This window comes from Sorex fumeus, unplaced genomic scaffold, assembly GCF_029834395.1.
Source record: "Sorex fumeus unplaced genomic scaffold, SorFum_2.1 ptg000072l, whole genome shotgun sequence".
Classification (NCBI taxonomy): domain Eukaryota; kingdom Metazoa; phylum Chordata; class Mammalia; order Eulipotyphla; family Soricidae; genus Sorex; species Sorex fumeus.
The window spans coordinates 28,349,150-28,362,762 of NW_026606129.1; the positions used below are offsets into that span (position 1 = coordinate 28,349,150).

Here is a 13,613-nt window from a genome sequence, read left to right on the forward strand (position 1 = left end):
GGAACTGGCACAGTATGTTCTCAACAAACTTGTTACAAAGAGTCTTGCATTGTCCAAATTGGTGTTTGTGGGGATAGGCAAGCCTAAAGTTACAGTTGAACTCCCATGACTTGTAAGTGGCTGCCTGCCTCCCCTTCTCCTCCCTGTTCTCTCCCTCCTGTACCCCTCCCCAACACACACACACATGCACACACACACACACACACACACACACACACACACACACACCTATGAGTTCTCTCTTTTCACTTCAATTCAGGATGTAGAAAAATGGGAGGAAAAACCCAGTGAGAAGATACTAGAATGGTTCTGCATATCAAACTCACTTAGGAAAAGCATTAAATTGTTGAGCAGCCTTTTTTCTCTCTTTTATTTCCTTTCCCTTTATTTATTTTATTTGATTTTCTACTTTAAGTCCTCTTTAACATCATAAAACTACACAAGTACGACACGGTTTGCTGGTGTCTGTGAAAGGCTTTTCGATTGCATATGATGTGTCGCCCTGGAGTTGAACATTGTCTTCAGCCAGTGTGTTGTAACAGAGCTAAGTCCTGGCTTTGTTGAGGTGGAAATGTTGCATACCAAACTTGTGAAAGAGATTTAAAAATTCATGCTCCTCCACAAAGCAGTGAAGTATTTGAGCATGTTTTGGCTCTGTCTCCTTCTGCTTACCTTTCATCCCCCTCTCGGCACAGATGAGAATCTTTAATTTGGGTCCAGATGAGATTCAGTAATTAATGCGTAGCACAGCTGTGATCTGTGTACTCCTGGGCGGTGGCTGAAGAGCTATTTTGGTCCATTTTCTCAGTAAAATAATTGAAATTTTAAGAATTTTGAATGTGTTGGCTTCTTGCCCTGTTATATTTTGAGTAATCCTGATAATAAATCGGTAACTATGCGCTTCACCATGGAAGGGCATAAAATACCTGGCCCAAGTAATCGAGAAAACAGATGTCTTCAGTTGGTTTGAAGTAATTTCTCAAGACCATGGTTAGAGAAAGCTATGTGGATCCCAATGAAATCATCCATTTTAGGGTTTCCCGCCTATTTTACAGGTTCTCTCAACCATATCTCAACTCAAATTCTTGAGGAGAGGAGAAGTGGTCCCCAAGTCACTGTCTTTTTTCTGCTGCACAGAAATTCTTTGGATAACAGATGAACACGTCAGCTCTTATTCTTCACCTTTTTTTTTCTTTTCTAATTTGCCCTTTCAGTGACTCCGAGGTGGGGAATCTGAGATGCCTAGGAGGTGTATGAATGACTTTTTGGGAACCCTCCTGAAGTTGCATCTAAAGATGTTTGGGAGGAAAGCTTACTGTTTCTGAAAAAAGTTTCTTGTCTTCTCCCTGCAACTCTTAGATTCCCTCCAAAGTCCCCCAGCATGAGAAATAAAATCAAGGTGTAGAATAGCAAGTGTTCCCTAGCTGATTCTCTTTTTGGGTTGTTGTGGTGTCATGGAGTTGCCTCTAAGGATCCTGGAAGAATTGGGGGAATAGTGGGGGAAGGAGTATATTTTGACTGTGATTAGTTTTCTTAATTTTGTCTGATATATAACCTAGAGACCTAGGTCACAGCTGGCAATGTTCAGGGGGCACTCTTGGCTCTGCAATCAAAAATTACTCCTGGAAGTGCTTGGTATACCATATAGAATGTCAGGTATCAAATCTGGGTGAGACATGTGTGAGGCAAAGCTCTCTACTCACTGTAATATATATATATATATATATATATATATATATATATATATATATATTAATGTCAAGTAGTGGAGAAAAGAGTCTGTCCATCCAGACATGTATTCTCATTCTGCAAGAGGATTAAGGTATTGGATGGTGGAGGGCAGCTGAATAGCCCAGCTCCGGATGGCCTTCTAGAACCAGGACTGGCCACTTAAAGGGTACAGTGTCTGGTGGGAGTGCTTGAATTTCAAGACAACACAACCACAGAGCAGCAAACTGAGTTCTTCCAAGTACCAGACTCTGTGTGATCACACAGGAAATGGTGCTCCTGAGAACCAACTTTGCCCAGAACAGATTCCTTCACTTTTCAAAAACAGCCTGTTGAGCCGAGAGTGTTTGTTTGCCTGCATAACACAATCCCCACTTCCAGATTTTATTTTGAGAATATTGGTGGCAAACCATTCATACTTGGCATTATACCAATTAGAGTGAGTTTATATTAATCAGACCTATATAATAGCTATGCTCTTAAAACACATCTCTATTTTCTTATCCATGTTTTAGAAACACAAAAAGAAAGACATTTTTCATGTAAACCGAAAGACACTATATTCATCCCAATCATTTCTCCTGTCTGTGGATTTCCAGTTTATATTGCCTTGTAGCATTTCATCCCTGGATCCTGTTCCTCTAAAGTCTAAACTAAAGAACATTGTGAACAGAATGCGTTGGCTCCATGCCCTTCCTGGGACATTGAAAACTTTGGAAGTTTTGACCTTGATCTCTGATGTTCCGAGTTTAGGTTCTCAGTTTAGAAAACGGGCTGCCTTTTCATTAATAGTCCCAGGGAGTTTTAATTAATTGGGGATCAAGAGGATTAAGAGCCTTGGCCTCTGGGGTTGAGTTCTCAGGAGTTCGTGGCACAATCATAATCTTCTAGAAAAAAAGAATTCCCACAGAGGGCCTGTGTTTTTGGTTTTTGTTTTGGCGGGGGGTGGGGGTAGGGGGGAGGCTTTACCTGACTTGTGCTCAGGGGCTGCTGCTCCTGGTACATACACAGTGCTGGGGATGGAGCCTGGGTTGACCACATGCAAGACAATTTCCTTAACAAGCTCTCTAGCCCATTTTGTTTTGTTTCCTTTTTGGTTTTGTTAATTTATTCTGGGGCTTTGGGGACACCACACCTGGTGGTGCTCAGGAAAGTACATGCATTGCCAGGGATCAAACCACAGTTGACCCCCATGCAAGGCAAGTCATGGCCCTGTCCTGTGTGTTAACCCCCAGAGGTGCTTTTCTAATGAGTCTGTAGTCATTTCCATCCTTCCAGGCCACTGCCAGCCTATAGGCTTGTTTTTCTCATCTAGACAGGGGACAGTGTGCCTAAGAAGCTTCTGGCCCAATGGAGTTGGAAGGAGACAATGAGAAAGTACTGTCAGTTTCCCAGGGGAAAGTTTTGCCCCTTACTACGCAGAAGGTACAGTGGGGAAAGCCAGAGTGTGCAAAGCTCAGTGGTCATAACCCCTTGGCTCCTGCCACTCACTCTCATGGCGGTATTCCCAACAGTAATACCTGATGCTGGAGAGGTTGTTTTATTTCATTTTATTTTATTATTATTTATTATTATTATTATTATTATTATTATTTTGCTTTTTTGGGTCACACCCGGCGATGCACAGGAATCATTCCTAGTTCATGTACTACTCAGGAATCACTCCCGGCAGTGCTCGGGGGACCATATGGGATGTTGGGAATCATTGAACCCGAGTTGGCTGCATGCAAGTCAAGCACCCTACCCACTGTGCTATTGCTCCAGCCCCCAATTTTATTTTTTTATTTTACTTATTGATTTATTGATTTGCTTTTTGGGTCACACCTAGCAATGCTCTTCTACCAGGAATGATAAGCCAAGTGAATACCTTGTGACACATGCTTCCAAGCATTGGGGTACAAATTTTAATGGAAGTGAAAAGTGTAAAAAAAGTATAAAAGTATGCCCGGTATAGTGCCTTGTGCATAGTAGGGACATACAAAATATAAGGACCATAAAATGCATAGGAGCTAAAGGGGAATTGGCAGTGATGCTAGTTCTAATGAAGGGGTAGGAACTGAACAGTAGGTCTTTACCTTAGGAGAGGGGAGAGGAGGAGAGGGGAGGAGAAGAGTGGGGAGGGGAGGAGAGGGGAGGGAGATAAGGGAGGGGAGAGAAGGGAAGAGAGGGGAGGAGCAAAGAGAGGAGAGCCCAAGAACCTGGCTTTTGAAAAAGCACATTCACTGATTCATATTTGATGGTACAGCGGGGAAGTCACAGAGTTTTGATGGAAGTGGTTTTCCAGCCTGTGCACCTTTACCATTAGGCTTAACATGCGTGGAACACACCAGACATGTCTGAGGAAAGATGTTAAGTAAAAAACTTCTTTTTTTTCCCCCGCAAGGCAACTTGGCACCTCAACAATCAGAAACCGTAATGGGTCAGAAGAAATTCACCCCCAAAAGCAGAGTGGGAAAGCATATCTGTTTGTATTGGGCGTTTGCAGTTAATTTCTAGCCCGTGAGAAGTTCCAAAAGGCTTGCTTCTCCTTCCAGAATGAAAGAAGAGAAAGTGGGAAGTGTCCCATAGTCATTTTTTCCTCCGTCACTAAAAATGGAAAAGACTCCAACCCCACCCCCAGCAAAGAGTAGTCAGCTGGTGGACCCAGATGGCCCCTCTCCCTGGCCAGAACCTCGCCTGCCCAAGCCAGCACCGAGCTGAATTCCCATTGGCAGAGAGACGAGGGCCCCGGCCAGTGGAGGTGAGCATGGAATAATCCCATCCCAGCTACTTTGGGAAATGTGGCTTTCAGACCAGGAAACACGTTGCCTTAAACAAACAAAAAACACCCTCCGGAGCAAGTGGAAATCTCTGTGTGACAATGTCGGAAAAGTTATTAATAGCAGGATGGGGGTTGGGGAGAACAGAAGAGAAAAAGTGAAGACCTTTTCACCCCACCAAGAGACAATGGTGAGAGGGAGGGAGAAAGTAGAAAAACAGCCTCTTATTTTGATGACCAAGAGAATTTCCTTCAAAGCGTGAGGGTGCAGATGGATGTGGTGGAGGAAATTTGGGATAAGTCAGGTGGGGGAGGGGGCCACTGGAGGCCAGGAGACAGAAAACAAAGATGCCTACTCTGAACAAGAAAGTGGGGCAGAACACAGGGAAGGAGGTTAAGTGTTATTTGTTTGTTTGTTTATTTACTTGTTTTAAAATAGCCTCTCGTGGGGCTGGAGCTTGAGTCCCAGCATCCCATATGGTCCCCCAAGCACCACCAGGAGTAATTCCTGAGTGCATGAGCCAGGATTAACCCCTGTGCAATAATGCCAGGTGTGACCCAAAAAGGAAAAAAAGAAAAAACCTCTCAGGGTTAGAGCGATAGCACAGCAGGTAGGGCGTTTGCCTTGCATGCAGCAGATCCAGGTTTAATTCCCAGTAACCCATATGGTATTGCTGGTAGAACAAATGTAGAACAGGGACCATGCCTTATTTGAATGTGTCATCGGAGAGCCAGCCATGCTCAACCCGGTGAGTTGGTATGGACTGAATGAACATGCATATAAGCAGAGAGTGGCCTTTGGAATTAAGAGGTTGCCCACGCACAATAATATGTTTTGTTCAGAATAATATATCATCTGTTGCAGAACACAAAATTTATATTGGAAGTTGTCCTGAAGAAATCTTTGGGAAAATGTTGTTCATTAGTATCAAAAATTACCAGTCACTCTATACTTGCTGAGTTACCAGTCACTGTATACTTACTAGGTTCATCATTATATATATATAGATTAGATAGATAGGTAGGTAGATGGATGGATAGATAGATTGATCGATAGATTGATAGATAGATATCAGGGCTTACTTCTGGCCCTGTGTTCAGGGATCACTTGTGATAGGGCTTAATTAGGTCATGTGCAAATACCCCACTCACTGTTCTATCTGTCCAGCCCTTATCCTACTATTCTAATACTTTATACACATTCCCTAACTAAGCACATTTAGTCTAATCTCATAAAGTGGATAATTTTATTATTCTAATTTTACATATGAGGAAATAGATTTGAGGAAACTAATCATGATTCCCCAAGAAAAGTTCTGATTGGCTTACCTAATTAAAGTGCAAATGATCAGATTTTACACTAACTTCGGAGAAATCTGGTTGCTCACTGTCTTAAGAACAGATCCTTAAGGAATGCATTGCAATTTAGAAATATTTTATATTTTAAGATATCAAATATCTAGGACTATTACTATGACTAACTTTATCTTATAGTCAATCAATTAATTAATTAGCTGCTGTATGTGTCAGAATCTGCCCAGCCCTGGGAATGTTCGGTAGCTATATACCAATACAATTTTATTAATTGTTGGAATTTGAAAATACTTTCCCTTCAGTTTTTGACTATCCATTTTGCCTTGAGTTTTTCTCTCCCCCTGCCCAAGTCTGTTATTTTGATTTTAGGGTAGACATGGTAAACAATGTTCCCCTCATGTGATTTGACCTGCTCTCTCTTTTTTTGGCGAGCTGACCCTCAATACCTATCCTTCTCCTTTGTCAGGGAAGCTTGATCCCAGCTAAGAAGGCATTGTGCTTGGTGGTGGCACTATGACACCCCAACATGGTGCACCTCCCTGAGGTGAGAACGGATCCATTGGTCATATACCGACATTCTCCCTTATTGCCCATGTCACTGGCACAGTGGGCAGGATTGTTGTTCAGTCTTCTAAATAACACCTTTGAATAGGTGCTATATAAAGGAAAATTGAAACACCAGGTTGGCCTGGAAAAGGAAGCATTCATTTGTATTTGGATCAGTCAGAGAAAGCTTCCTGGATAAGACACATCCTACAGACCTCATACGAGCTCCTGGATTTATTGGGGAAAGGATGTCTCAGATAAGAGAGGACTGTGGTGTTATCACTCCTACTTTAAGTCACCTCAGAAATCTGCTGGAGGTCGCTCACAGAGGCCTTGGGATGGTGGCAGATCAAGTTTAAAGTAAAAGAAAAGCCTTCTGGAAGTCCTCTTGTTGCCTTTTAACTTTTAAGCTTGAAGAAAAATCCAGGAAAGGTCACTTTTTTTTTTTTTGCTTTTTGGGTCACACCTGGTGATGCACAGGGGTTATTCCTGGCTCATGCACTCAGGAATTACTCCTGGCGGTGCTCAGGGGACCATATGGGATGCTGGGAATTGAACCCAGGTTGGCCGTTTGCAAGGCAAATACCCTACTCACCCTACTCACTGTGCTATCACTCCAGCCCCAGGAAAGGTCACTTTTGCCCATATAAAGGGAAGGTCTCTCCTTTCATAGTGATGGTGCCAGAGAGTAATAAGTGGGGTAACAGAAAGCTATTGCTGGGGGGGGAAATACTGGAAAAATATCTATTAAGCCACTCACTTGGGAGGAGAAAGAACTTAGCCCCTTGAGGTGATGCCTTGCACAGGCAGCTGCAACTCCCACTCCAGTGCTCTTCCTTCCACTACTTCCTCCTGTTCCTCCACAGGCCCCAAGTCTTCTTTCTGAACCAGCTCAGCTTTGTGTTCTCTTCTCCTCCAGCTGTGTCTCTACTGGCCTCTAGACCTTTCACATGAACTTGGTACTTCTATATTTTGGAATATAGAAGTGGGCTCCCAAGCAGTGTTTAAGGGCTTTAGGTGACATTGCCCCCAATTCTCAGCCTGACAGTGCAGACCTGTTCAGCCTGGTGGTAGTAGGGACCCACCAGGGTCCCTCAGGCAGTGCAGGGGTCCATGATGTGCCAGGGATTGGACCTGGACTTCCGCATGCAAGATTTTTGCTCAAGCCTATGTGCTCTTGACCTGTCTCTGAGCTCAGTGCTCCAAAGGCCCATGTTTTACTGAGGGTAAGTTTGGCATTACACTTTTATCTCTCAGCAAGGAAGGCTCCCAGTGCTAGCTGCACCAGATACAGGATGTTCTAGCTTCTTGATTGTTATAGCTTCTTGAATCCCATAATGAGAAACATGTTTATTTCTCTGAAGGCTTCAAAGAAAAAGTCTCAAGTCAATGCCAATTTCACTCTAACACTTCCTTATTCCCTTTTGAGCAAGGTCAGAGGCAAGCATGGGCTCCGACTTCGTGAAGAGCCAGTAGCCAGTGGGAGTGAAATGACATCTGACAGGAGTTTCGTTTGACATTCTTTTTACTAATATTACAAGTGCCCTTTAATATGGACAGTTGGTGATCATTTTCCAATTAAGCCAGTGATGAAAGGGTTCCATTCTCAATGACGTTAAAAGTGAAGGTAAGAGTCAAACTAAAGAAAAACATTAAATAAAATGTAGGTGGCAGGGAGCCAGAGTGCCACTCAGGCACCCATTGGGTCTCATCGTGGCGGTCTACCAAGTGGCCAGGTTTATACAGCAATTCAGAATCTCTTCTGGGGAAAAGGAGGATTTTTATGTACCATGCAGACCTATCCTGGGCCTCTGAGGACAATTTTGTTTACTCAACTCCTGTATAAAAATACCTCACAGCATATATTTTAGTCAGCAAGTATTCTACCATGGTGGAAATGATTTACTGAAACTTAGACCTTCCCCTGAAATCCAGCCAAAACTCTGATTTGGAAAACCAAGAAGTCCTATTTAGTTTCTGCCATCATTGTTATGGAACCTCACTGACTGGATAATTAGTGACATATAAAGTTCCTTAATTCTCTCTTGTTCTTTTCCTCTGGGCATCAAGACACTGTTTGTCTTTCCTCCATGTTCACTCAGGAAAAATGTGTTAAACAGAATATTTGAGTTTAAATAAATGGAGGTCACCTTTGTCCATCCATCACTGGTTTCCCGTGTGCAGGAAAGACAGGCTTTTCCATCGTGATCCTGATTCTTGGCAAGAAAGCAATGGCATTTCTGTAAAGTGAGTTTGTACCTCTGGCAGCCAAAAGTGTTCTGTAGGTATTTTTTTTTTGTCAGCGAAAGAGATGTTTTGAGGTGACCACACTGCACAGATTCTGTTTGAGTTTTGGATTATTTGCAGCCTGTTATTTTACATCCTGGACATATTTGTAGCTTCAGAGGTACAAAAATAAACTGTTTTCTTGGAAAATGTGTCTATGTGTGTGTGTGTAGAATGTGATGGGTGTTGTAACTGTAAATAAGATTTCCAGGCATTTACAGTTGAATTCACACCAGTTTAAAAAAAAAAGTGTTTAAATATTAAGAGTCTAAGTTGCCCATGTAAATATCCTAAACAGTTTGTGTCACATGAGCTTAATTTACTAATAGGCTTTAGCTTTGAATGTTTGTATTTCTGGCTTCTACAGTGTTAAGGGAGTTGAACCCCCTTAACCGGGAAAGTTGAACTTAGATGGTGAATTTACCTGCTGTTTTCCACACTGGGTGGTATGTTTCTAATGGTCAAAAGAACAGTTTCTAATATAAGTAAAAGACACATCGCAATTGGTAAGATAAAAACACCTTACTTTTAACCTTCATTGCAGAAGAGAATGAGGATTTTGTTGGGAGTTAGAAAGGAGAAAAGACACCACTTTGTGTTTAACAAGTGTGACTCAATGGCCTGTTGTCTCAAAGCAGTAGGAAGACAGAGAGAAGGTGGAGACCCTGCCCATGGAAACTAGTGTCAGCTTCCTTTGTGTTTCATAAAATGACAAATTGCTCCTTGTCTCAAATTGAAAAGTCAAAAATAGTAACTCTCAGACGTTCAGTAAATATCCAGTCATAAGCAATATTGACTTATTTAACTCATCATTGAATAGAAAGTGGGATGACAAAGCCAGTTCAAAGAATGTCTGGGTGGGTAAGTAGTGTGGATAGATGATAAAGTGGAAGGAAAAAACAATCCTGTAAAGAGGCTTCAAAGTTGGACAAAAGTAGATAATGCCCTAGCAAGCAATAAAACAATAATCTTTGGCTATATTTCAACCAGGCAGAAATCCTTTGCACCTTTACTAGACAAATATTATTTGTAATATTCCCATTTTCAACAGTCTACAGAGTCTTGATTCAATCAATAGTAAATAGTAAGTCATACAAAGGTACATTTCCTGAGAGCATTAGGTAAGTAGTAGGTGGGCTTGTCCATCAAAACTCTTAACACAGCATTGGCCACTAGTACCTCCTACAATGATGAAGATTCTCTGTGTAGGTGTAGCCACTCATGATATGCAGCTCTTCAGCATTTGAAATATGACCAGATGAAATTGATGAAACAACTCAGAAACTTAATTTTTAATTTTACATAGTTTTTAGGTTTAAGTTGCCCTATGTGGCTATGACCACTGTATTGGACAGCCCATCTCTACTGTGTCATTGGATGGGCACTCATTTCTCTGTTTCATTTCTACTCTGGGATTATAACAGGAGCTAAATACATAAAATAATTCAGAAAAGATTCATTGGAAAAGAACTGATTCCTGCATGAACCACACAATTTCTTTTACAAATGTGAGGCCTCTGCTATTGGATTTCTTCATAGAGCACTCACCTGAAATGATTCCGACCAACCAGGAAGCAACTTATGAAGCTAAGTCTGTTTGGAAGGAACCCAATTCTGCATTATGTTTCCCAAGTGAATCAGCATGGTATTAATTTTCTTTAGTAAGATAATTACAGTCATGTCTAGTTTTGATTAAGGGGGGCTTTCTGGTTTGCCACAATGGAAGAGTTGACTATTAATATTTCAGAAAGATTTCAAGGCTTAAAACAGTTTGCTTTTCTGTTGCCATCACTTCATTACTCAGAACGAGCAATGAATGCACTGATAAGGTTAGCTTTGATTTCTCAAGAAGTCCAATTGTCTTACTCAGTTCTCTCTTCTTCTTTCTGGCTTGCAGGGTTTTTTCCGCAGAAGTATTCAGAAGAACATGATTTACACTTGTCATCGAGATAAGAACTGTGTTATTAATAAAGTCACCAGGAATCGATGCCAGTACTGTCGACTCCAGAAGTGCTTTGAAGTGGGAATGTCCAAAGAATGTAAGTGGAGTCTCAACATTTTTTTCTTCTCCTTTGCCTTATCTATAAATATGATGTACCTCAGCTTCCAAAATCAAGTTGTGGAGCATGTCAGCATATGGAATTCAGACGTGACACTAATGATAGACTGCCACGGGTAGGTGTAAACAGACATGACATGAAAGTAGAATAACTGTGGGGATTTTCAGATAAACCTTGAGTGGCAAGTTGGTGAAAAGGCAGGAGGAATTGGGTGCCATGGATGGCAGAGTTGTTACTGTTCTTCGGGCCTTTCAGAGACTTCCTCACTCACGCACATCAGAGAGCTGTGGGCTGTCTTCATTTCCCCATCTTGACAACAGCAACAAAGAGTTTTGCCTGGACTGTGGAGAATAAAATGAGACAGGAGACTGAATAGTAACAGTATCATAATTTTTCCTTTTTATTTTCTCTTTTATTGTTGGCTTTTTTGTGGGGGTGGGGGCACACCCCGCACACCCAGCAATGCTTAGAGCTTACTCCTGACTCTGTGCCCAAGGATCATTCTTGGTAGATCTCAGAGGACCATATGAGGTGCTGGGGACCCAATCCAGATCAGCTGCTACATGCAAGGAAACCTCCCTACCCACTGTACCATCACTCTGGCCCCCACATAATCTTTTCTTTTTTTTATTAAGAGAGAGAGCATAAAAATTTTGTGATGAGAGAGATGTTTAAGATTTGTCATGCTAGCATTTTTCCAGACTAAATTTTTCTTTTTCTGGCTTCTATCCACCCACTTCTCCAAGCAATTATGCAATTTATAAGGGTTAAAAAGAAAAAAAGAATTTTTGGCTTTTTTTTTAATCACACCCAGCAACGTACAGGTGTTACTCCTGGCTTTTGCGCCCAGGAATTACTCCCAGCAGTGCTCAGGGGACCTTATGGGATGCTGGGAATTGAACCCAGGTCAGAAGCATAGAAGGCAAATGCACTACCTGCTGTACTATCGCTACAGCCTTAAAGAGTAATTTTTATTTATTTATTTATTTTTTGCTTTTTGGGTCACACCCAGCGATGCTCAGGGGTTACTCCTGGCTCTGCACTCAGGAGTTACTCCTGGCGGTGCTCAGGGGACCATATGGGATGCTGGGAATCAAACCTGGGTCGGCCGCATGCAAGGTAAATGCCCTACCCACTGTGCTATCTCTCCAGCCCCAAAGAGAAATTTTTAATAAGCTAAAAAGTAAGTTTCCCAGGACTGCAGACGTGGCTCGGTGGAAGAGCACTAGCCTTCAATCTGTGAGGCTCTGGGTTTGATTCCCAGTACCACATGGTCCCCTCAGCAAACCCTACCCACCTCCCCTGAGCAACATGCTTTGGGTATGGCCCCCATCCAAAATAAATCAAAATTATTGATATGTTTGTATTCAAAAATGGAGTATTTGAAGAGGAAGTTTTAATACAGGTAAAGCAGATACACCACAAACAATATCACTATGGGCATTCTCTTTGGTGCTTTTAAATATAGGCATAAAAGAGGTGACAGGTGAAAGGCTTGGTTCAGGGTGGCTGAAAGCAGACCTAGGACTGTACCATGTTTACTCTTGTGGTTTCTTCTTCCTCCAATCACTTGCAGATGTGGGATGGGAAACTCAGGGCAGCCCTGGGCAAGGAGCAGTGATGTGGTATCTGAGAATGCTGGAGAACTGGCCATTGTCTTTTCAGATTGGGGGCAAAACGTCAGGTGCCTCAGTCGTGGCCCCACAGTGGGGTCTGCACACCAGATTATCAGTCAAGTGTTCTTGAATTGGGGAACTGGAAAAAGTGACCTCAAGCCGAAGCTGAGCTGGAGGGAAAGACCCAAGGGTCTTTGCACTGTGGGTGCTTATGTGAGGCGAGCCTGCTGCTGGGAGCTGCTACAGAAGATTTTTCTTGGTTGCCTGTCTAGCATCCATCTTCTCCAGTTTCTCCAGTTGATTTTGTGTATTTAGTATTATCATTGCTTTTTTTTTTTTTTTTTGGTGCTGAAGATCAAACCCAAGGGCTCAGCTGCTAAGCTCCATCCCGACTGTCAGGGTCGTGGTTGCTTTTCTACCCCGTGGGCACAGTGAGTGGAGGAGTGGAAGGACAGACAGAAATCAGGGCTGAACTTGTATCACGGCATGACTACACCAACCAACAACAACCTTCTGACTCCATCAATTTGTTCTCCTCACTGCTCAGTACTGTCAAGGCAGCTGGGAACAGAGGTCTTATTCACGTTTAGGGTCCCTGGTATGCTGTAATGGACTGGGTCATCAGATAGGGGAGAGAAGTGGCCAGCGTAACCCCTCCCTTCTGGACAGTTGAGTCCTCTGCTGATGGATGAATGGAACACATTTCTGCCAGTGCCCTCTGATCTCTGAAAAGTGGAGAGCTATTGAATTACTTAAAATCATGAATGTGCAGGTAGAAAGCTCAGCTTCACTGTGCTCAGGCCCCGAACCTTCCCACTGAAGAAAAGCATCTTGTTAACATCCAACAGCCAGATAGTGTGTGTGGAAGTGAGACCCCTTCCATTCCCATAGCCCAGGGGGCTCACCTCATGCTCTGGGTGGGGGGTTGGGGGGGGGGGGATCTGGTGTTCTGTAGCCTGGGTGGCACCCTCTATTCTGTGGGAGAATTTCAGTCCAGACTGAAATGATCAATGAGTCAGACAGATGGGGACTCAGGGGACATCAGTACTTTTGTTTTTATTTTGTGTGGGATGAAGACCCATTTCCTGCTTACGTTACTTAAAACCTATATCCTGCTGCTCCGTAAAAACTGGCAGTTGGTTGGCAATTAAGAAAAATAATGTTTACACCCACAGGAAAACTCTATTTCCAACCCTTAAGGAACTTATCACTTTAATTAGATTTAAAAATATAGAAATGCGAAGAAAATGGGATCATTATGCCCAAGTATACAACGTAAATATATTTTCTGTAGAAGGAAAATTA

At 42.5% G+C, this 13,613-nt stretch overlaps 1 protein-coding gene across 2 annotated transcripts in view; it reads left to right on the forward strand.

The window, feature by feature from the left end:
- Positions 1-13,613, forward strand: part of RARB (retinoic acid receptor beta) — a 463,175-nt gene that overhangs the window by 343,372 nt on the left and 106,190 nt on the right. For both annotated transcript variants that reach the window (XM_056129876.1, XM_056129877.1), the window contains exon 3: positions 10,530-10,671. In XM_056129876.1, coding sequence (XP_055985851.1) covers positions 10,530-10,671 — 142 coding nt within the window. The remainder of the gene's footprint in view (positions 1-10,529; positions 10,672-13,613) is intronic.